The sequence below is a fragment of the Castor canadensis genome, chromosome 11, assembly GCF_047511655.1.
Source record: "Castor canadensis chromosome 11, mCasCan1.hap1v2, whole genome shotgun sequence".
Lineage (NCBI taxonomy): Eukaryota > Metazoa > Chordata > Mammalia > Rodentia > Castoridae > Castor > Castor canadensis.
In genome coordinates, this window is record NC_133396.1 from 54522488 (window position 1) to 54547750 (window position 25263).

Sequence of the window (25263 nt, forward strand, 5' to 3'; positions counted from 1 at the left end):
TTGTGAAACTGAATACACCTTTATTTTATATACAGCACAATCTGGTACACACAGAAAAATGTTCTGCATCACACACATGATTAAAATCCTCTTATTTCCACTTGGTGTATCACTGAAAACATGGCAAATCATTTAGCTATTAAAAAAATACAGACACAAACACACACAAAAACTCCTACAGGAATGAAAACTAACAGTTATTTTTCCCAAATAGATTTTTCCCTCTTCCCTACTCAAATCACAATTTGCTGATGGTGAAATGAAATGCAAATCTGACAGTGTAATTTACAAGGAAGATTAAACTTTTGCTTTCAGATAAAAAGATCAACTTTGAATGTCAGAGAGCCTATCTTGGCTATTACTAGGCACCAAGCACTCAAGATGAGCAAAGCAAGAGCAAAAGAAATTGCACTTTTCTATAAAACTCAGCCCCATGGCCTATGAGCAAGGGTCCAAGACACTGGAGAGGCAGCGATGCTGCTCCAAAGGCCTTGTTCTCAAGGAGATGCTACAGCGTGCCTCCCTGCTGGCCATTCTGTGAGATCCACTCGCCAATGGCTCCACTAAACCTGGTCTCTGGACTCAGGGTGACTACTTGGGAGACTCTGTCTTGTAGTCTTCACAGTTCCAAGAGTCTTGACTGAAACCAAGGGGAACACCCACCCCATCTAAAATATAGATGTTCTTGTGGTACCAAGGCCAATGGCGGTTGCATGTATATACTGCTCCCATGGGAGACAAAAGCTTCATTCCTCTTTAGCAAGAGAAACTGTATCCAAGAAGCATGGCTCTGGCTACCTCTTTTTCATGTGGGTTCTCATGTGTGCAGCAATGGAGCCAGCGATTTCTGCATTCCTCTTGTTCTGGCCATAATAATCTAGAAACTCACCATCTGGTCCAATCAAGTACATTATTATTGTATGATCCACCTGCAGAGAAAAGGAGGGGCAGAGTATGTAAAAAAGGATTACCAAAATAAGCCACTTATTTCACTGATAAATGCTGTAGGGTAAGAGAGTTTTGCATTAATGCTTACCCCTTGTGGCATGTATTATTTATAGAATGGGTCTAAGCCTGTTATGGGAAAGCCACAGCAACAAACCATTTAAAATCTTTTGTGCTCCAGAAATCTGCAGTGGTACTGCTCATAACACCAGCTAGAACTTAGAATTCTTTTGGTTCAATCCTTAACATTCAGAATTTCTGAGAAATGGACCCACCTTCTAAGAAATGGTTGTGTGGGCTTTCATAGAACAGTCAATGCCCACTGAATGGCAATGCTTGTTTGAAAACACCTCACATTTTTGAGTGAAAGTATCCCAATTGCCTCCTTCTCTGTATTATACAGAGAGTCACAAGTAATTAAAGTGTTGGCAAAAAGAAATTATTTTCCTCAGGTCGGTGGTAGTGGCTCACACCTGTAATCCCAGCTACTTGGGAGGCAGAAATCGTCAGGATCATGGCTTGAGAGCAACCCAGGGAAAAAGTTAGTGAGACCCCACTGAAATCAATGACAGGTATAGTAATACATGCACGTTATCCCAACCACATAGGAGGCTATAGGTAGAAGTACTGTGGTTTGAAGTCAGTTGGGGTAAAACTTCAGATCCCAGCTGAAAAACAGTTAAAAAAGCAGGGCAAGGTATATGAGTGGTAGAGCGCCTGCCAAGCAAGCATGAGGCCCTGAGTTCAAACCTTGGCACTGAAAAATAAATAAATAATTACTTTTCTTAGTAGGTTCTCAGACACACTCCTTTATGTTTTAGGAAGAGTAGTTCTCATTCATTGCTGCCTAAATTGTGCTTACCATGCTTTATGAGAAGCCAGAAAACTAACCACTAGTTTAATTATACAATCTACAAATCCTAATACATATTTAGTCCTGATATTAGTAATTCAAATAAAAACTGGAAGACATGTTTTTCTCCCATAGGAAATTTCTATGTGCTACACTGAACAATCCTATCTGAAGCAAATCACCTGGAAATTGGAATTGGCAAAACCCGAGAAAGCCCTCTTCAATTCATCATCTATTTTCCTGACAAAGTTCTTAAAACGTTCCCAGCTCCAATTTAAATTTAGATTAGTCATCAATCTTTTTAGCCAGTCGCTTCATAAAATTCAACTGTAAAAGAGCAGATCTGGCACGGTAAGTCCTTGGAATTTATTGTAGACTTGATTGCTATTTGGGAAGACAGGAATGTGATCGCACATACCAAACTGGAGACACTCCCCTAAATACTCCAACACACATTTCATGTCTGTGAGGTTATTATTTTTTTTTATACACACATTCATAAGGAGATAGCAACTGGAAAGAGCCATTTGGTGGTCCCATAAGGAAAAAATGCCACCAAGAGCTTAGACAGCTGGTGACTTCATGTGTTGTGGAGAATTTACTTCAAGAGTCAGATAGGGGCTTGCTATTTCTCCACACATTTAACAGAGAAATCAGGATTAATTCTCCAATTCTCCCCTCCAGTCTTATTCTGTAGCTTATACCTCTCTTTTCTCCATTTCTTCCATTCTTCTTTCCTCTATTCTCTCTCCCTTAGAAAACAGAATTGCAGTACGTTGGACTTAGTTTTGGAGTATTCAAATATATAAATTACTTTCTAGTACATAATAAAACACTCCATCCGTACCTATCAAACTTGTTAGTGGTCATGTCTCAATATTCATTTGAGTTGTAGCTAGAGCAAATGAACGTTTATTCTAATACAGAATTCTTGTCTATGGCCATACCACCCTGAACGCGCCCGATCTCGTCTAATACAGAATTCTTTAAAGTTCTAATAGTTCCTAGTGTACAATGAAACTAGCAATTACTGAAGCATTCTTTCACATGTCATCTTAGCCCCTGAGACAGGTATCTTCCTCTACACAGGATGCAACAGTCTGGGAAGGGGAAGTGAGATAATTACTGAGTGCAAGATCTGACCTTAAAACCTAGCATTTGTCCAATTTCAAAGTACACGATCTTTTCACCATGTTGCCATTACCTCTAATGCCACTGGAGGATGGAAGCTCAAGTTTTTTAATGTACATGTTTGTGTGAAAAGGTAATACACATTTTTTAAAAATCCAGCAAATTTGCACACTGCAAGTCTTCTCCTATTGTGGATTCAGTTCTTCTAAGTGGGAACTACTCCCATTAGGTCCTTCTGTATTATTCAGACATTCTCTGCATTTACTATTGTATCTATATCTGTTGCCACTTGTTTGTTTTTATGAACCAGTAACAATACACCATACTTGTGTTCTCATTTTTTAACAACATATAGGTCATTGTTCTGTATCAGTACGGATATAGTTAGCTTTTAAAAAATGGTTCTTTGGCTGGGTGACAGTGGCATACACCTGTAGTCCTAGCTACTCAGGAGGCAAAGATCAGGAGGATCGCAGTTTGAAGCCAGTCCAGGCAAACAGTTCACGAGACCCTAACTAGAAAAAACCCATCACAAAAAAGCTGGTGGAGTGGCTCAGGTTGTAGGCCCTGAGTTCAAATCCCAGAACCACAAAAATAAATACAAAAAGAAAGTTGTTTGGTTTTTTCAGTCCTTTTTCTTTAGATGTTGATAAACACTGCCAAACGGCCCTCTGAAGAGTGTATCAGTTCAGTTCCTGCTAATAATGCAGGAAAGTGCCTGTTGTTCCAAATTCACTCCTGCAGTGTATTTCCTGCTTTCCCAATTTTGACAATATATTTTCAAATTTCTAGACTTCAAACTACTAACTAACAGGTGAAAAATGGCATCCCATTAAACAATTCACATTTATTATGAAGCTGAACATTTTTTCATAGGTTTGAAAGCCATTTGGTTTTGTTTTTATTTATTTATTTTAAAAAAGTACTTCCTAACTAATACCTTCAAGATAATGGAATTCTGCAGGCAGAATACAACAATGTACAGATTTAACATTCTAAGGAATCCCAGATATGTGGAATGCTCAGTTTGCATATGCTATCAGTCAGAAGATTCCATACAAAAGCCAAAAGTTTACTTTTTGTTGCTGTTTTCTGAGACTATGAAAATGTCATTCTGTTACAACTCAAGGTTAATCTTTAAGGGATCCCCTTACTCCTTGCAGGTCTTTAAATCTTAAGAGACATTTTCCATACCATCTTGTGCACAAAAATCTGTGGTCTCAAGGTATGCAAGTCACACTAATGAAAACCTGAGACGCTGGAGAGTGTCTCCCCCTATTGGTTGATCTAGCAAACATACAGTAATGAACTCACTGATTCTTAGACCAGACCAGAATAGGATGTAGGATGCATTCTAGAGGGTCAAAGAAGTCTTGATGAGACTTACATATTTGCATTTTAAAGTTGAAAAATATACTTATTCTGGATTACCAGCATTTGAATACAAATTTCAGGGCCCAAACCTGTTTTTGGTTTGTTTATGATCTCATTGGCCTCTAGGTGTACACTATTGACTATAGGCAGACATGAAAATGATAGTCTTGCTACATCAAGACCAGTCAGCCAAGGAAGACTAACACAATCAAAGGCTTCAAGGTATTGTAAACAGAAAACTGTGGAGGGCAGCTGATAGGACAGTTGGACACGTGACAGCAGTCTGACCCAAACCTCATTCTTCCATAGTTTGGTTTCATTTTGTAAAGTTTCTTATTAACTTTACAGTTATGAGCCATAAGCACAAGTCTAAGAAGTGTTAGCTCATTTAGGATTGAATACATGTACACTTTAATAAAACTTTTTTAAAGTTGGAATTCAGACTGACTGGCACCACTGCTCCCCCTGCTACAGTCAGTTAAAACTCAAAACCAGTTAATCTATGTACAAAAAGTTTAAAAGTTTGAAAAGTCCTTCTCTTTCCATGGTCTTCTCTCTTGGACAGTGCAGCAAGAGAAAAAACAGGAGGGTCTATCCTCTTTCCTTAAACTTAGGGCTTAAGGAAAAATACTTATTTTTCTCTTGTCCTTTTTTCCCATGAATTCAAGGTTCTCTAATGCTCTGAGACACCAGACCTAGAAAGGCATGATTACTGTGTTAGCTTAATTAAGGCAGAGAGACCAAGACTGCTTTCAATTCAGGCTATAAGCTATAGGAGCCCACAATATGCTCCAGGCTCAAAAGTGATGTAGAAACCACAGCGGGTGGTAGAACAAAGCACAACAGTGAGATGTTCCCTTGTACACTGTCACAGGGCAGTCCATGGGGAGGTGAATAGTGATTCAAGAGCCAAGTCATCTTTCTTTCAATTAAACCAGCTCTATAGTTAGAACGCCTCTGATATTAATCACAATGCCTAACTATTATAGAAAAACCAGAGTATGACAAGTGAAAAAAAATCTGTAATAATACAAGGTAATGTCAACTCTTAATGTGATAGGAAAAAAATGTCCACTGAAAGAAAACTGAGTAGTTAGGGACAGAGCTTATGCCCTTTGTGCTTTATCCCCATAAAACTACTGAGAAGATGGACACAAATGGGCATTAAGTTAAGTTTTCTGGGCAGCACTGGCAAAAGTTAAAAGCTTTAATGCAGGAGCTAGAAAATGACAATAGAACTTCTGTTCCCCATTATTAAAAAGCATATATTAAACCAAATCATGCAAATCGTATAACTGATATGAAAATAAACTTTACAGAAAGTACCTTCTGATAGCTTTCATCTTTTCTCTTGCTTTTCTGAATTCTTATTCAGCATAAAAACACAATCCCCCATGATTAAAAACTGCTTCTAAAAGGAACTTTATTTTTTACACCTGTTCATTGAGGACACAGAGAGAATCAATACAATGTTTATAAACTAAAACTAAACTAAGCTTGCCCCCACAAGATGACCCCTCTTTATTTCCAATATGGTACTGTTGGAACAACTTAGTATCTGTTTTATACTACCTTAGTTTATATGACACTAAAGAAAGACAGGCAATCAAATGATGAGGCCAGTGAATATAAACAATCACCTTAAAATAATGTAATTCTGTTATTCTTTCAAACATCCAAAATTCCCAAGGAATTTGCAGTAATTTAAGGTTTTATTTCATTTCAGAAGCCAATCATCTAAAATGTATGAGTGTCTGGGATCCAGGAGCCAGCCATGGGTTAAAAGGTGAGTGTTTACTTACTATGTAGTCCTCATCTTCATCCTTGGGGCCAGGACTATAATACACTCTAAATGCTCTGGCCACTTGATCAATCTCTTCTTTTGTGCCAGTCAAGCCAACCAGCTTGGGGGAAAATTCTAAAATTAAAAAAAGAAAAAATAGCAGAAAATGAGAATCAAGCAAAATAACTATTTCTAGTTTTAAAAAAAAAGTTATAAAGCACCACTATTGCCACTTTTTTTCCTGTGAGGCCCTGAACATTTTTCACCAAAGGATAACAAATTCACACAGAACAAATGAAAGTTTTCCTTTGTAAGTTAATTCTTTTACAATTATCTGGTAAAGACCTGGAGACAATAGATTCTAAGTTTTTAAATTAGTTTAAAAACACATATAGTGTGATATATCAAGAATTAAGTACTACAGCTTTTTTACTACATAAGAACACTTTGCATCACAATGAAGATCATAGTACATCAAAATACCTGCACCTTACTTTCTAGCAAATAGTCTCAATACAATATTAGGTTCTACTCTTAACTTCTAACAAAGAGCTGAACAATCAATACTCATCATTCCAAAAAGGCAATCGGGATAAACTTCAAAGATAATTGTATGCACTGTTAAATTTTTAGAGTTTATATAATAGTGAAAATCACTTAGAACAACTGGATTCATCAGATTACTGAAATGGTACCTTGACATTTAATGACAGTATCTTCTTCTAAAAGTAAAAAAGCTTGTTTTTGTTCCTTGGACTAGTTCATTCTAAGTTGGGAAGTTATTCAACTAGTGAAAAAACAGAGGGCTTCTTTTTTTATTATTTACTTTGAGTAAATTAAGAAAGGTGAATGAAGACTGAGTTAGCTGCATATCCAAACTTGTATTTTCCTAAATAGTAACTTTGCCTTCAAGATGCAACTGGTAATGCATGTGTGTGCTGTTGAACAAAATTAACCTAAGGTTTTAGTATTTCAGTTAGGACAGCAACTCAGATGTCTACTCATTTAGGGATATTATGACTTACTTAATATATGATAAAAACAATTGCCAATGTAAGTATAAACTGAAGATTGTCTATGACCCAATGAGGTCATTTATAAATAGCTGATTTGTATTGCTTTAGGAAAAACTATGCTATTTCCCAAATTTTTGACCAACATGCAAATTATGAACACAAATTCTGCTTAAATATATAAAATTAAAGCAATAAACCATAAGAATAAAATGTAAACTTTTGCAACCTTGGGTTAGTCAAAGAGTTCTTATATAGTAAACAAAAAGCACAATGCATGAAAGAAAAAAACTGGACTGGAGGTGTCTCAAGTGGTAGAGAACTTACCTAGTAAGGGCAAAGCCCTGAGTACAAACCTGAGTACAGAAGGAAGGAAAAGAGGGATGGAGGGAGGGAAGGAGTAAAGAAGGAAGAAAGGAAGAGGACGGAAGGGAGGAAGGGAGGACGAGAAAGAAAACATCTGGACTTAAAATGAAAAGCCATTTCTCAAAAAGACACTGTGAAAAGACTAAAACAAAAAGCCACAGACTGGGACAAAATATTTGTAAATAAATACCCACTAAAGAACTTATATCGAGAATATAACTAATAATATATACAAAAATAAACTCATAAAAATAGGCAAAAAAAGTGAATAGACACGTCATTAAAGACACACAGATGGTAAATATGAGTATAAAAAATGCAAACATTAAGTCATTACAGGAATGCATATTAAAACTACAATGAGATACCAAGACTTTTTAGAGTGGCTACAATTAAAAAGACCATCCCTACAAAGTGTGGTGGGGATGTGGAGGAGTGGAAACTCTCAGGTATTCACAGTATAAAACTGTACAACCATTCTGGAAAAGTTTGTTTTCTTAAAAGGAGAAACACATACCATATGATCCAGTTATTCCACATGTAGGTGGAAAGCATGTGTCCACACAAAAGTTTATACATGAATGTTTTTACTTAGAACAGAACCAAATGAAAAAATTCAAAATATCCACTACTACTTAGCAACAAAAATTTATGACACATATCACAACATAGATGAATTTCAAAGTAATCATGTTGAAGAAAGTCATTTAAAAAGTACTTATTGTAAAATTCCATTTATATAAACTTGAAGAAAATATAAACCATTTTACGTTGACAAAAAAGCAATTTAATGACTAACTGGAGAATGGAGGTAGAGAAGTAGATTGGGAGTTAGGACTAAAAAGATACAAGAAAAACTGTGGGGGTGACATAGATGTTTATTTTCTATTCTTTGTCTTCCTTCAAGTGCTAGAGATTGAACTCAGGCCCTGGAACACGGCATGCACTTTACCACTGAGCTGCATTCCTAGTCTCAAGATGCTCATTTTCTTGACTGGAGATGGTTTCCATAGGTGTACACATGTCAAAAGGTAACCAACTGTACACTTTAAATATGCACACTTTATGTCAATTATATCTCAATAAATCTTAAAAATAACAACATATACAGCAGATCCTTCACAATTTTTTTAATAACCTCAATGTTTTAGAGGATATAAATTCAAATGTGTCATATAGTAAACATTATAACTACTCATTAGTACTTCTGGATCAGTAATTAAATCACTTCTGATTTTTCAAGCACCAATATTGAAGTAGTTTGAGACCACAGAAACTAAACAACTTGCCCAAACTCACAAATGTATTAGAAGCATTTGCCTCAATTCTACTGTAATTTACAGCCCTTAAATTGCCTTATAAATTTTAATCTGCATGTTGAAATATTTGAAGAGAAACTCTTAGTTATAAAGATGTTTTTGCCACAGTAAATGTTTTATAATGTGCTATGAGTTAAAAATGGTCTTCAATCTCCTAATGTACATACTGTCATGTTTCTCCTAATTTTACAAAAAAAGAAAAAGAGGTACAGAGCTGAATTAGAAGCGATGTGTCCTTACTCTCAGTTCAAGGTGATGTACGAAGGCCAAGTTCAAACCCTTCCCAGTAATAAAGTAAAAAGAATGCTGTACCAGGAAGTGAGAAACCTGCTTCTCACATATTTATTGATGAGCCACAGTCACTAGTCTGAGGATCATTTTTTTATTGGTCTGTAATTTGTTCTGTCTATTCCACAAGGCATTACAAGGTTCAAATGAGTTGATATTTTAAAAGCTGAAAGGAGCTGGGTGTGATGGTGCTTGCCTAGAATCTCAGCACCTGGAAGGCTGAGGTCTCCATAACCTACACAGTGAGTTCCAGGCCAACCTGGGCCACATGGTGGGACCTTGTCACAAAACAACCCCCACACACACAACTTTCTTATAGTGCTTACTATATTACCGTAGTATTCATCAAAAAAACAAAAAACAACAACAAAAAAATCCCCTAGAGATTGGCAAGAGCTAAATAGATGTAAAGTATCAATAAAACATACCTTTCACATAATTTGCGATGGCTTCTTTGGTGTCCCTCTCTGGGTCAATGGTGATGAAAAGTGGAGTTAAATTTGGCAGAGATGGAATACTATCTGAAAGAAAGTTCCAATTAGTCCACATTGATGCTGTAAGGGAAAAGACAAAGAAAACCAGCAATGACAGGAAAGTCACTAGGACAGTTAACATTAGAGCTGAGAGGACAGACAGGGGGTGGGATGTTATTTGTGGTAGAACCCAATAAATATCCTATCAAATACCTGGGTTGGTAAGTAAATGTTGTTATCCTGTTCTCATTATGTGGCTATCTAATTTCCTAGTCCAATTAACATTTGTAGTGTTTTTCCTACCATATCTCAAGATCAAGGTAAATTATTCATAAGAACTGAATATTCCCAAACAATTTAAGAAAGAGGTGCCTTTTCCTCTAATTGGCACTAATAAAATGACACACACTACAGATCACTCCAGATTTTCAAATCTAACCCTAAGTCATGGGGGAGAAGGCAATGGGAAAGCTACATAAAGGGAGATCCAGGTAACACTGACATTTTAAAGTGATCTAACATCAGTGACAAAACAAGCTTCCTTTGGTAGAGAATAAGGGCAGAGAAACCAAAGCAACAAACAAGCTGAATGCTAAGACTAATAAATTACAACACCCCACCTGATATACCACAGGAATGTGAAAAAAGAAGTAACATTAAGTTGTATGAACAGTGTAGTTACTGGTGGCTTTCTTACCTATTTCATCCACGACTTGAATCATTTTTTCTAGTTCTTCTGGGCAGATATCAGGGCAGTGGGTAAAACCAAAATAAATCAATACCCACTGACCCAGGTAGTCTTTGTCAGTTTTGGGCTCTCCAATATGAGTTGTAAGAGAAAATGGTCCCCCAAGTAAAGGCTTTCCAATGCTTCGCTGCCGTTCCTTCTCCAGATCTTAAAGAGACACATACACAACAAAAGTCATTCTAACCAGAGGAACTCAAATACATGACATATGGTCAGCACTATACTAATAATGGGGGGCGGGAGGAGATAAAATGTGGAAGCAATAGTTTTAAGTTTTCAAGAAGCTAACAAAAATCTTTTCAGAAAAACAAGCATGAAATAAAATCTAATTAAATACTATGGTAATATAGTAAGCACTATAAGAAAGTTGTTCCTCTCCAGGAATAATTTAGTCCTAAGTCATGAGGCGTAGAGCAGATGTCTGAGCCCAAGTGGGGTGAGGGCATCAGGAATGTGCTGAGGAGGCAGGTGCATGGGGCGATTTCAGTGTGACGAACCTTAAGTACGCATGGGGATTGATTAAAAAAAGGAAAAAGGTCAATGGAGAAATGGCTGATACAGGGCTGAGGCAAAGAAAGTACAAGATGAGACTGGGACCTTTTTTTGTTTTTTTCAGTGGTACGGGGATTTGAACTCGGGAGCCGTGTACTTGCTAGGCTGGCACACTACCACTGTAGTCACTCCCCCAGCCCTTTTTGCTTTAGCTATTTGTCAGATAGACTCTTGTGTTGAGATGAGGTCTTGCTAACTTTTTGCCTGGCTGGCCTAGAACCTCAATCCTCTGGAGTAGTTGGGATTACAGGTTGGAAATTACAGGCATGAGTTACCTACCATGCAGGGCCAGCCTAGAACTCTGAGAGAGTAGTCCAGTCAAAAGGACACTGGAGATATGTCAAAGCTAATCTAGGACACTCTGAACATCAAAATGCAGAGAATAATGGATCATAACTCACTGAATATACAGGAAAGCATGAGCCCACACTGTCATAAATGAATAAATTGAGTTTGATGAAAACAGCATAAACAAATACACAAAACGGTATGTATTATATGTATTTACATGTGTATTATATGTGTATACACATATATATATACACTCATATACAAACACACATTACTTTTCAGGACAGAAGCCTGACAGCTCATCTTAATCAAATGCTCTAACTGAATATTATCAGTAGTGGAACAAAGTTAAACCACAAGGCACCTGACCAAATGCAATGAGTATATAGCATCACTTCTGTGATATTCCTGCCAAAGATTGCATGACCTGAATATAATCATGCGTGAACATCAGACAAACCCAAACTAAGGGACATTTTACAAGTTAACTGGCGTATAATCTTCAAAGCTGTCAAGTCATGAAAGTTAGGTAAAGTCTAAGAAACTGTTACAAACTGAAGGAGACTGAAGATCCAACTAGGAACATGTGATTCTGAACTGGATCCTCTTGCTTTAAAAGGAATGGAACAGCAAAACTTCAAGACTCAACTTGAGATTGTCTTAAAATTCAACAGTAGTAACACGACAGTTATATTATGACTGTGTCAAAGAATGTCGTTGTATGTAGGAATTACACAATAAAGTATTTGGAGATGATGAGGTATTATGGAACATATCCCAAATAGTCTCACTTTTATTTTCTTTCACCCCCACCCCAATTCCAACATGGAATGCTTGTCTTTCTGAGTCTGGCTTACTTTGACAAGATAATCTCCAATTTCATCCATTTTCCTGCAAAAAATATAATTTCTTTCTTAATGGTTGAAAGTTTCTTAGTTTTTGATAAATATGCCATGATTATATAAAATGTTAAAATAAGGGGAAACCAGGTGAAAGGTATATTGGGAACTTTGTATGCCATCTTTGCAACTCTTCTGTAAATATAAAATTGTTCCAAAATAAATAAAATAAAGTTTAAAAACAGCAAACGTGCTCGTCCAGTCAGGAAGGATTTTATTCGGACTGAACCAGGTATCTACTTACTCTCTGTCTTCTCTTTCTTGTAGTACTTCATTCCAGCCAATAAAGCTCCTCCAATGGCAAATGTGAATGCTAATGACTTCCAGGAAACAGGCTACTGGGGCAGAGATTCAAAAATAAAAATACTAGCAAAACATAAACATTTAACCATGCTAAATTTATCATGGGAGTTTTTTATATTCATATACACAGGCAATGATTGTGTTACATATGCAAAATGTCTCTGTTTACTTTGATATAAGAAAATGTTGACTGTGAATGCAGTTATATCTGGGCTCCAGATACAATTACAAAGGCACTCATATCCAGGGGGAAAATTCCTCAAGTTAGTTTCTTTTTTCTCTTTAAATAAATAAAACAAATATTTATTTTTATTGTGCTGGGTAGGGGCACACTGTGGCATTTACAAAAGTTTTTATAATGCACCAAATATATTACTTAGACTCATCCCCTCCATCATTCTCCTTTATCCAAGTTAGTTTTTGTTCATACAGAAAAAAATCAACTCAAAGAAACTTTAGCACCATGATTACCACTATGTATGACCCTGGCTCCAACTGTTGATTTAAAAACCAATTAACTACAAGTTTATGTTGATTCTGGGCATATAAACCAAATAAAAATGTGAGCTCTGGTTTCCAGAAGTTAATAGCCAAAGTACGAAAGATATCTAACAGTGTGACTTCTTGTAAACTGCATGAGTTACTTCACTGCACTTTCAACTTCCAAAAATGAGTTCCTAACTCACTAACCTTCTTTCACCTTGGAAAACCCACTTCCCTTACCTATCATCACTAGAGGGTAGTGGCTCTAAGTTCTTTTCGGTCAGAACTAGAAGCTGAGAAAAAAAACCACAAAAAAAAAAGCATACACGCAACTCAGATCCACTTTGTTTCAATACATGGAACCTCTGATGGCAGATTCAGTGACAGAAATGACAAAGTGTTAACTCTTCAATTATGGTACACGTAAGGTTGACACCCATAAGAAAACCTGGAATTTACTGTATTTCCTTGGCACAAAAGTTAAAACCCAAGCCCGAGTATCTAACCACGTTGTCTCTTGAGAACTGGGACAACGGGCAAACCCAGAAACACGGACGAGATTCCAAGATCCAGGTAAGCAGGCAAGGTAGAGGGCACCTTCAGGCCAGGCCGAGTAGCTTCCGAGGTTATGACCAAACAGCAAGGAAAGGCCACCGGGCTTGTGATAGCGACGACGCACTGGGAAGGCCCCAGGTGTACACTCACCCCGGCCTTCGAAGGGCGCGTGGGGTCTCTGCGGTTCTTCGACTTGGGGTCTGGGGACCCGGGAGGTGGTGGCAGCCCGGTGCTGAAGGGCTGACTTCCTAGGCGGCTGCCAGCGAGCCCGGAGGCCCGCCGCGCGCAGAACTGCATCAGCAAGACTCTTGCAGGCCTCTCCGCCGGACTCCAAAGCCCGAGTCCACGCCACAAGAAAGGGCAAAGCTGGCCACCCCAAGGCCGCACCATCCAGCCGGGTCCCAGCACCAGCCCCGCCATGAGCTTAGGAGACCGCGCCTCCTTTGGCCCGCCCTTCCACTTCCGGCGTCGCTTCCGCTTCCTCCGGAAGTCAGGAAAGACTGCTCTTTGCTCTCGGCTTGGTGGTGACGCAGTCGCCTAGGGGGAAGTCCGGGAGTGCTGATGGTGGAGGTGGGCGGGGTAAGTGGCTCTTTGTGGCTGGAGGCGGTTGTGGCGCGGGCCTAAGGGCGGGGGATAGCCGGGCCCTGGGGAGGGGGCTGCCTCGGGGCCCCAGACAGGGTGGGGGTGTCACCCCTGGCGCTGGGGGCGCCTCACCTGGACATTGGCGGGACTGGGCAGCCCCTTCTCCTCCACCTTGTCTTGTCACCCTTGTCATCCTCTTGTCCTGTCCAGTCTCGAAGACGACAGAGTGGAACTACAAGGTTGTGACTCCTTCGCATCCTCCAAGTGGAAGTCGTCCCATAATGCTTGTTATAATCCCTGACTGAAATATGAGTTGTTAGGAGGCAAAAGCGAGTTAAGCATGGCTGAAGTGCCCAGCCCTTCTGAGAACATCACAGCTCAACCTGGTTATAAAGCACAGCTCCGAACAAAGTATAGACTGTGCCTTATCCCATCCTTAACCTAGTATCCTGGCCCCAGTTTCTTAAGGTGATCTCACCGTCCCCCTGCTGTTTTGCAGTTTAGAGTTTGTTGATGATTTCCTCATTTAAGACTTGGCTGTTAACTACCTACAATGAGGCTAAGAGCATATAAGTAGTTGACAAGGCTGATTAAATATTATGATTGCCATATCTTTAGTCTGGGTTGACCAGGACAGCTAAGCTCAAACTTAGTGTGAGTTTTCTAGTACTGTTCACAGTTCTGTTCTTCGTTTCTTGGGAGATTTGAAGTTTCAGTTCTTTCCTTCTGCTCTTGTTTTTGTCTCAATATCTGCAGTCTTCACCCCATCCCCATGCAACCCTTAGTGGTAGATTTGCAAAAATACGAGGAAAAAATTGCCCTTTCTCCTCTGTAATTACATATTTCACTCATGCTTGACTTGTTTTCAGATTTCTACAGAGCAGAAGCAACTGTTGCTGCAGTGATTGTTGGATTGGAGTATGGTATTTTTTCTCCTGTAATTTGGCCAAGTGTGCTGCCTGCCAACCCAGTAAGTAACACATTTAATATTACTTGTGTTTCTTCCTTCCCAAATTGAGCTGGAATTTTCTGAAATTTACCCTCAAAGTTAGAAGAGTTCTCGAATGTCTACTTAGAACTTCAGATCATTGTTAATCAAAACTAATTCTTCTATCTTGAAGTTGCCTATGGATTAGATTTGTCTCTGCATTTTAATTTTATTTTTGTGTGTTTTTTCCCAGAAGGTTTTTTTTACAGTTGAAAAAAAGATGCAAAAGTACCTTTCTTATTCAGGTAATGAGCATCCAAGGTTATTGTTCATCTGTCTAATTGCTAAGTTGTAATGTAACACGATCTAACTCACATTATATAAATTAAAATAAAATGTATATTAACTTTGTACTACTAGATAAAAAATGCTAGCATCTGCTGTAAGTAAATATTGGATGAATCGTTAATAACATCTCTAGCCTGATTTCATGGACTCCTGCTAAGAGCTATGTAAAATGTTATTTAGTGCAAATCTATTGCTTTTATTACTACTGTAAACTACCAGGATCAGCAAATGAGTTTGTTTTCAATTTAGATATTTTTCTTGAGAAAGGCAGGGCATGTCTAATACCATCTGATATTTGTTCTATCAGTAGTTAACCAGACTGATTAATTTTGCGATTGACATATCTTTAGGCTGGGTTGACTAGGATAGCTAAGCTCAAACTTACTGTGAACTTCCAAGTACTGTAGCATGTTTGCTTCTTCTTATGACCAGACTCTGCCAGTTGTACCTAACCACAAGCATTTCCTGTTTCAACCTTCCTGTCATTTTACTAACAGTGTTAATACTTTGCTCTTTCTATTGTCTGTGCATGTAAAAGTCTTGCTCATCTGCCCTTCCTATGACGTTTCTGGCCTAGGCTTCGAGCTTCTATTTCAGTAGTCTCTCTCAACAAAGTCTTATTGCTGATACCAGGACATCCCCCCCTCCCCGCCACCTTGTTTTGTTGTGACAATGGTGTGAAGGAAATACAATTTTCTGTGCAGGGTTGTCTTTCACAAATTCCTCTTGGATACCTGAGGGCTTTCTGTAAGGAATGTCAGTCTTCTGCCAGTCTTAGGTATTCTAGAAGTTTAGCTTTCATCTTGTGGCAAGTTTTCAGCAGTTAAGCATCCCTGGTCCTGCTATGTTTTTTAGTGGGGAGGTGTATTGGAGTTTGAAGTCAAGAACTTGTGCTTGCTAGGCAGATGCTCTACCACTAGAGCCACACCCCCATCCCCTATATCTTGCTATTTAAAAAAAATCATTTATGCCTAGGGTAGTTTTCACAGAATGCTGGCTGCATAACCTGCACCACACTTTTTGTAGTTATTTTGAGAGAAAATATTGTAAAGTTTTTTACATCATTTTGTTCTATTAAAACATTGTAGTAGCTGGTGTAATGGGGCACTCCTATATAATTCCATCTACTCTGGAGGTAAAGACAGGAGGATCATAACTTCCTGTGCAAGGCCAGCCCAGGTAAATATTGAGATCATATCTCAAAAACAAACAAACAAAGTGGTTGGGGGCTTGCTCAAGTGGTAGAGTGCCTACCATGTGCAAGGTCCTGGGTTCAATCCCTAGCACTGCCGGAAAAAAAAAATTGCAGTGGTTTTAGTTGAGCTCACCAAACATACATATTTTCAGATATATAATTTAAAAATTATTTTTTGGTGCAACAGCTATGGAAAGCAATATGGAGGTCCCTTAAGAAACTAAAAAGAGAACTACCATATGATCCAGTGATACCACTGTGAAGGAGTGTGCTCCAGGATACTATAAAGCCACTTGCTCATCCATGTTTGTTGCAGCACTATTCACAATAGTCAAGCTTTGGAAACTGCCCAGATGCCTTACAACTGGTGAATGGATCAAGAAAATGTGGTATATATACACAGTGGAGTTTTACTCAGCCATAAAGAAGAACGAAATTATGTTGTTTACAGGTAAATGGATGGAGGTGGAGAACATCATGTTAAGCAAAGTGAGACAGGCTCGAAAGGCTATAAAAGTCAAAGCTTGCATGTTTTCCCTCATATGAGGAAGGTAGACTTAGAAGTTAAATGTACATATAAATATGTATATGAACACATATATATAGTGAGAGAGAGAACAAGATTGTGTTAGTAGGTCTATCTCAGGGGACTGGGAGACAGGAAAGGGAAAGAAAATGTTAGAAAATGAAAAATATTGAAACAAACTAATCTATAAATGTAATACAATGTACTGCACCATAAATTGTTGAATATTGGAGGAGCATGGTAACAGAGAAAGAGTAAGTAATGGGGGGTTAACTTGATTAAAGCATTATATATACAGGCCTGAAGTACAAAGGCAACCCCCCCCTTGGACTATCAATGTATACATTTTAGAAAATGAAGGTCAGGAGGGTAGAATAGGTCTTTTCTTGGGGGGTGAGTATCAGTGGGTGGGGGGCTGGGCATAAGGGGAATGAATGAGGGTGAATATGGTAGGTGTATTTTGTATCCATATATGAAAATAGGAGAATGAAATCTTGAAATTGTTCTAAGGAGGGGGAGAAGGAGATAAGAGAGAATGATGGAGGAGGTAATTTAACTAAGATATATTATAAGCACATATATGAATATCACAATGTATCCCCCGTACAACAATTATATGCTAATTATATGCCATATGCTAATTATTTTTATTTTAAAAATAAAAATTATTTAACTTATGCATATGTGTTTTATGATTCAACAGTTTGCAGAATAATTGCTGTATTTTATAACTCAGCTGAATGAGGGGTTATTTTGTTTTAGAGAAAACTGGGACTATATTTCTCATCATAATACCTTTTTAAAAACTAAAATTTAAGTAACTTAGCACATGATAGATGGTGCAGATAAAACTGTCAGAACAAAGTTCATTAAAAACTTGCTATTCTCCTTTCTATTCTCAAAACTAAAATATATCCTTAGGTCTTCTAATTTGTTCATATTCTATTGTCTCTACATTTTAGAAGCTTTAAAAAAAACTGGTATAGGCATTTTAATATATGCATAAGAGTTGTATAAACCTCATGTGCTTATAGCCAACTTCAACAGAATATTGTGTGTGTGTGTGTATTTGTGAAAGAGAGGGGTATTTTGAAAATGTTCCATGACATTAGAATGCTTATTCTTGGTTTCCCCACTGAAGATGGCTTTGAGTTTTGAGCAAAGGTGCCTTTGGCTTTCTGAGCTCCCTAGCATCTTCCCGAACTGTAAAACACAACTGAACTAGCACAGGGAATCATTTCTGTGCCCACTTGGTTCTATTTGCCCACTTACTCACTTCTCTTCCTTTTGTCCCTGAATGTGATCTTGTCCTCCATTCTTGACTCTTAGCTATCCCTTTACAGGTCATAGGTAAACAAGGACCTTCATGGGAACAAGAGACAAAATTTCCGGCCTTACTTCATAACCCATTGCCCAGTAGAAGTACCTGTCTTGTCAACGATGTATGGAATATGCCTGTCATCCCTTACTCCCCTTTCCCTACTCTTGTCACAAGTATCATACACAAAGAGAAGTCTCTTAAAACATATGAGGTTTATTTTTAAAACAAGCCACCCTTTGGACTAGTGGGAAATTATCAGTCCCAGGACTACTCCAGCAACTTGACGAAAGAGCCGATTCCTTCCTCTGATTTGGGGCAGTCTCAGTTTGTTAATGCTGTTCCCCTCCTCCTAACCCCTTTTTCCTTTCAATTAAACCCAGAACAGTTTGTCCTCGGTTTGCCTTACTTTTATTTCTATTATTACTGAGCTAGAAGAACCCTTATGTCTGATACCAATAGTATTAATTTAAGTTTTTGTTTTTCAAAATAATTTATTTAATAAAATTGTTTCCCCCCATCCTTGTAAAAAGCTAACTGTATCTAACATTTTGGTCTCTTTTATACCCCCAAACAGATTGCAGTTTTAAAGCATATTCCACTTGGTGCTTCTTTATACCTTACTTTCTTTGAAAGGTTTCCAAATTTTATGATAGCCTTGAGTTTCCCTAAACTGAACCTTTGTTTCAGTGGAAGTTGTATTTGGCAGAATTTTGACATTAAATGACAGCAGATAATTTCATTTGGCTTTCATCTCAAAGGGGAATGCATTGGCTGATATAATTAATGATCCAAGGGTAACTCTAGCAGGGACTGGTGAATGCAGGTATTCAACTAATGTTTCCAGGAATCTACTTATTTCTGTTATTCAAATTTGCTTTCTTATATGTTGGATTTCTTCTCAGTTAATTTTCCTCAAGAAACTCAAGTTTTAGTTACAAGCTTAGCAGAAGTAGTTGCAGCACTTTTTTGCTAGTGCTCCCAGAAATGTCCTTGGGCTGTTGCTTACTGACCCACCTTTGGTTGGATTCCTGTCCCTAACTGGTTTGAAGGAAACTGGGCTTTTATAGGCCAGACCTGAGTCTTCTATCTGTTGTTCACCTTCTCTAGCTAAGGAGGTCAAAACACATGCACTAAGAGTAGGAAATTGTGTAGATGCCCAAAGGAAAAATAGGGTGCTGTTATCCCCAAAATAGGAAATAACTGCTAGATAGGCCAAAAATAATAGTTTCTTACTAGAGAGAAGATAAATTAATTGGGACTAAATCCTCTCTTAAGAGCTCCATAGAACATATTATCACCTAAAGACTCTGAGTTTAAATATAAAAATAAATTCATTTGGGAGAGGATTAAGAGCATTCCCAGTTTCCCCTAAGCTTTGGTAATAATGTTTATGTGACATACTTGCTAAGTTGTCTTAAGGCTTGATTTTAATCTGTACTTGGAATCACAAACATTTGAAACTAATAAAACTAGACATTTTCAGCTGATTTAGATGAGGTTTGTATTTCTTGTAATTGTATCCAAGTTCTCTACCTTCCAAATCACATTAACTTTCATTTCTAGAACTATAAATGAAAATACCACTCCATCACACACAATTGCTTACTTCTTGTCTAGTAGAGTTTTTCAGATGGAGACTACAGGAAGAAGTGTGCATGTAAAAAAGCCTGAAGACAAACCATTTTTCAGTATGTCCACCTTTTTCTGGTGGTGTTTACCTATTATGTAACTGGTTATACCCAGTGAGATTAAGAAAGAAAGAAAGAAAGCAGCTTAAGTTTCTGTTTGAGTAGATTAAGTGGACATAGTACACTAGTGACAGTAGTTTTAGATTGAAGAGTCCCCTAGTTCTTATTAATAAGTTTAACTGAAGTCTGACCCCTATTCTGAATATGGAGTTGTGTCTTCTGTCTTTGTGAGAAGTACTCTTACAAGTGGGATTTCATGTCTGCAGAGGATTAAATGGGAACTCTAGAAATACTGGGTAAGTAATTGGAGACCAGGTGTCTGAAAGTAATTATAGAAAGTCAAATCAACTTTTAGAAACAACTAGGTTTTTAAAAATCCAGATACCACCACAGCAGTGGTTTACATTATAATAAAAATAGTTATAATTTTAGGATCTTGGTCTTTTGTATTTATTAAAATCCTTAGTGTTCTTGGTTCTTTTAGAAATTACAAATTTAGATTGCAAACAATCTGATAAGATTCTTTTTCAAATTTAAATTAATCTCTTGCTTTTTGACCACTGAAACAGGACAGAGATCATGTGTAAGATGAAAAGATTTCGTGTTTTCTGTTTTGGTTGTGGCAGGTGTTAATAATTAAGATTTTTAAAAATCTGGTTAAATTAGAAGCAAAGAAACAGAACTACTGCTAATGGTAGTAACAAGTTGCACATTGGTGTCATAGTTTTACACTGGATTTTTTGTGTGTTTAAAATTATTCCTCTCTTTTCATATCTTTATTGCCTCCCCCAGTTACTTCAGATAGAAAAGATGAGAAACTTATTTCAATGAGCTACCCACCAACAAAGAGGAAAGACCTTGCCAGAAACAAAGTAACCCATAGTGGGAATCTGATGTTTAAAGAACAGTGGATGAGTGGGTGGAATATGCACCTCTACAAAAAATTTGAGGTTTTGATGGGCTTGTTTGATGTTTGTGGGAGAGGATGTATATTGAGTGTAAGTTTAAAATGAGTACAAAATTAGAAATTATTCCACATTTGAATCTGGCTTTCCTAGAATTAGAATGTCTATTCATTAGAATTAGAATGTATGTTCATAAAGAAGGCAACACACCCTGCTGTGTCCTCCAACTTGGAGATATCATTTGTAAGGTAGTACTCTTGAAGGATAGAGATTATCACCTATTTTACACATGAGAAAATTGGAGCATTTCAGAGGCTTAGTAGACCTAAGACTGTTGAATTCTAAAGCCCATGTTAGTTTTTCTGTGTCAGGCTGCCTACTGAATTAACTATTAAGTTTAATATACATTTTCATCAGTCCAATTAGAAAATTAAGATATTTTTTAACTTAGTTATTTCTTTTATTTAGAAACCTGTTTGGAGGCTATGGCTGATAAGCCGAATCCTGGAACCCTAAGTGACAGTTCTGAGCAACTCTTCTCCTTTGGAGTTATAGCAGATATTCAATATGCTGATTTAGAAGATGGATATAATTTCCAAGGAAACAGAAAGAGGTACTACAGACATAGTCTTCTTCACTTACAGGGTGCCATTGAAGACTGGAATAAAGAAGGCAACACACCCTGCTGTGTCCTCCAACTTGGAGATATCATCGATGGCTACAATGCACAGTATAAAGCATCAGAAAAGTCTCTAGAACTTGTTATGAACACTTTCAAAATGCTTAAAGTTCCAGTTCATCATACTTGGGGAAACCATGAATTCTATAACTTCAGTAGAGACTACTTAACAAACTCTAAACTTAACACAAAGTTTCTAGAGGACAGGATTGCATGTCATCCTGAGACCATACCTTCAGAGAATTATTATGCCTATCATTTTGTACCATTCCCTAAGTTCCGGTTCATTTTACTTGATGCTTATGACTTGAGTGTCTTGGGTGTAGATCAGTCTTCTCCAAAATACCAGCAGTCTATGAAGATGCTGAGGGAGCACAATCCAAATATGGAGTTGAATAGTCCTCAAGGTGAATTATTCCTTTGAGCTGAGAATCTAATACATTGTCTTTAAATTCTTCAGCTACCTTTTATTCAGCAGGAACATGGACAATTAAGGTAAAAGTATATTGTGACTGTTGTTCAGGGTCAGAATTTTGCACAAGTTATAGTTGATTCAAGTTTCATTTATTTAAGAGATACATGAATGCCCATTCTGGAATGAGTACTTTACAGTATCACTTTTTTAATGGAAATAATGAAGGAAAGCATAGCAGTATGTAGGAGAGATAACAAATGTATTAGTCAGCTTTCCATCACTGACCAAATACCTGAGATCTTCAGCCTATAAGGAGAAAAGGTTTATTTTTGTCTCATGGTCTCACAACTTTTAGTCTGTAGCTGCTTGGTCTTGTTGCTTTTGGCCTGTGGTGAAGCTACATATCATGGCTGGGAGCATGTAGTTGAGTAAGTATTTAAATTGTTTATCTGGTTACACTACCTCATGGGGGCTAGGGTCCTGATATCCCTTTCAAGGCCACACTCCAGTGACTTCTCCCACTAGTCTTCACTTAAAGGTTCTTCCATCTCCCAATAGTGCTATGAGCTGGTGTCCAAGCCTTTAATACATGAAACTTTGGGGAACATTTTACATCCAAACTACAGTAATAAATGAAACAGAAATCAGATTATTTCCACATTGGTAAATGTTACCAAGAAGATAGAGTATGATATTACAGAAAAGAAATAAGGGCACTAGTTTAGATTAGATTAGGTGATCAGAGAAAGTCTCTTTAAGGAGATAAATACTTAAACTGATGTCAATATGACAAGAAGGAGTTATACTTAGGAAGAATGGGGGTAGGGAGCTAGCAGACAGAAACAGATGCAAAGGACTAAATGGAATGAGACTTTGGCATAATTGACAACACATAAAGGGGCCAGTGAGGTAGAAGTTGATATTGGAGAATAAACAGGTACAAGAATATGTAGTTCAGTGGACATAGGAGGTTGTATTTTCTTTTCAGTGCAATGTAAAGCCAGTGAGTAGCCAGTGAATGTGAAGCGTAGAAGTAAGATACAGTGTGATTATTTATGTTTTGCTCTAAGTTCTTATGATTTCATATTTCAAGTCAATTGTTGCTAATCAAATATTCCTGAGAAATGAACACGTATCCTTGTATTAGCCAAACTTGAATGTCCACATGGGAAAAATGACGTTTGATAGCTCTAACCTACTGAATTCATTCAGGACTTTCTGAACCCCAGTTTGTCCAGTTTAATGGAGGATTCAGCCAAGAACAACTGAACTGGTTGAATGAAATTCTTACATTTTCTGACACAAACCAAGAAAAGGTGGTGATTGTGAGTAAGTATTTAAATTGTTTATCTGGTTACACTATCATTTTAGAGATTACAAAAAGTTAACTATTAATGATACATATGTTTTGATACCTTTCTATGAAATGGATGCTTAGTTTAAAATTTTTATGGAAACATAACCTGAATCTAAGATTAACATTTAAGAATGAGTCAGGAAAGAATTGTAAACTAACAAAAACATCTTTTATGTGTTAGTGCTTATGGGCTGCCCTTATAGGTTTCAAAGTTGAATTTCTCCACGTGGGATCAATTTGTATAATAATTTTTAATTGAGAAACAGACCTCAGCCCTAGGAGTTCTAGCAGTGAAGTGGCCACCTTAACTGCTGCCCAGAGGAGTGTGATAAGCTTAGGTGACTAAGAGCACTTATCAACCACATGGTGCTAAGGAAATTAGATTTCTGTTACTTTCATTTAGGATCATTTTTGATAAGATACACTGCCATCAGAGATTATAGGAATCTGGAAGTGCTTAAAAAAAATGTGTGCTTTTGCCTGTACATGAAGAACCAAATTTGGATTTTGCAGTCTGGCTAGTGAACTTGATTTGGGGACTGACATTACAGACCTTGCTTTAAAATCAGGTTGACTTCATAAATGAGAAGACTGCACTGATAGTCAGAGGATGGAATACCATTCTGGCTCTTACTTGTATTTTTTACTTATTAATTTTTCACTGATGCCATGCAAACATGGACGGAGCAGGGATATTTCTGCTGTTTTTGATTGTCAGGTATCAAGGCTTGGAAAAGATAAGGTGGCCTTGGGTTATTGTCATTTGGCTTTATGATAGTGTTCTCAGAAGCAGGGGTACTTCTTGACTTGTGTCTGCTTTTTGGATTTCCACTGCCACACTTAGCTGAAAGGGACCTAGAAAGAAGGTAGCAAATCCTTTAGTTTTAAATAAAGGTAAACTGAAGTCCCAAAGAGATTGAACTACACAGCTAGTCATATGACTGCCAGCAGAAGTGCTGGCATCATGTTTATCTTCCCCTTCCCTTTCCCCTCTATCTTGGAGTCTTCCCATTTCTATCTAATGATAGCAGTTTAAAAGTTAAATAGAAATCTCCTTTTCTTTTTGTTTGATTTTTAACTTCAATGTGATTATCTAGAGGTCTCTGAGTTGTTGCCATGCATTTGGAAAGATAGATTTACCATTAAGCTGAGGTGGGAAACACTGCAGGATGAGGGTGTCAGAGTCAAGAGGACCAGGATTCAGGTTTGAAAATACTAATTTCAAATAATTGCCTATGAACTCTCAAATACCTGTTATACATTAGTGGAAATGTTGGGTGGGAAGTTCAGACGTGATTCTAAAATTCAGAATAGAGATTCAAGCTAGATATATAAGTATAGGAAGTAAAATAATATAAATGATTTTTAAAGGTATGTAAATCACTAAGACATCACCAAGGTTATTAGGTGTAGGTAGAGAAGTCCAAGGAACAAGCCTTTTGGCACTCTTGACAGGATGTTGGGGAACCAAGGAGAGACCACAAGAAGATCAAAAACGAATGTCCATTGAAGTTGGAGGAAAACTAGGAAGACATCACTAGGAAAAATGGTGGTGTCCTGGAAGCTAAGAACTGCCAAGAGAAGGAGGCAACTTATTGTGTCATTTGATGCATGAGTAAATAGGGCTTCTACACAGCCCCTTTGGACTCTTAGCCTTTGTCACAACTTATATCTTGTATCTAGTGTCTAATAGGCCATCTTCCTTTTTGCCTAGAGGCCTCTGACAGTGTGTGCCTGGCCTGTGTGTCGGGGGGGAGAGGGGGATAGGGTGAGGGGGATGAGCATGAGGCAAGTCTTAGGCACATGCATTCCTTTCTTGCTTTAGAGGTCTGTTAAATTACCGCCTTTCCTTTTTTCTTTCTTTGTGTGTGTGTTATAAGTAGTTACTAAACAGAATCATAATTTCAAAATAAAACAGAAAAAAGAAAAGTGACTTACTGAAA

General features: G+C 37.6%; 3 protein-coding genes across 14 annotated transcripts in view; 1 reads left to right on the forward strand and 2 right to left on the reverse strand.

Annotated features, from left to right (window-relative positions):
• Sco1 (synthesis of cytochrome C oxidase 1) lies at positions 1-13848 on the reverse strand. The gene is made up of 6 exons (XM_020180463.2): positions 13527-13848; positions 12280-12370; positions 10243-10440; positions 9501-9593; positions 6106-6221; positions 1-929 (listed from the first exon to the last, which is right to left on the reverse strand). Exons 1-6 carry the CDS (start codon positions 13794-13796, stop codon positions 795-797), a joined length of 903 nt encoding a protein of 300 aa, XP_020036052.1. The 5' UTR covers positions 13797-13848; the 3' UTR covers positions 1-794.
• Tmem220 (transmembrane protein 220) overlaps positions 12281-25263 on the reverse strand; it is a 26584-nt gene continuing 13601 nt past the window's right edge. For 2 of the 4 annotated variants that reach the window (XM_074046834.1, XM_074046832.1), the window contains one exon: positions 23808-24175. In XM_074046834.1, the coding sequence (XP_073902935.1) occupies positions 23971-24175 (205 nt within the window). In that variant the 3' untranslated portion in view covers positions 23808-23970. Of the gene's footprint in view, positions 12374-14123; positions 14260-23807; positions 24176-25263 lie in introns of those variants that run through there. The other 2 variants (XM_074046835.1, XM_074046836.1) reach the window with 2 other exon arrangements.
• The window catches only part of Adprm (ADP-ribose/CDP-alcohol diphosphatase, manganese dependent), a 12566-nt gene continuing 1210 nt past the window's right edge, over positions 13908-25263 (forward strand). Inside the window, exons 1-6 of one of the 9 annotated variants that reach the window (XM_074046825.1) lie at positions 13935-13955; positions 14828-14928; positions 15140-15191; positions 16746-16880; positions 21338-21955; positions 23176-23292. In XM_074046825.1, the coding sequence (XP_073902926.1) occupies positions 15167-15191; positions 16746-16880; positions 21338-21955; positions 23176-23292 (895 nt within the window). In that variant the 5' untranslated portion in view covers positions 13935-13955; positions 14828-14928; positions 15140-15166. Of the gene's footprint in view, positions 13957-14060; positions 14201-14825; positions 14929-15139; positions 15192-16616; positions 16881-21337; positions 21956-23175; positions 23293-25263 lie in introns of those variants that run through there. The other 8 variants (XM_074046828.1, XM_074046824.1, XM_074046827.1 and 5 more) reach the window with 8 other exon arrangements.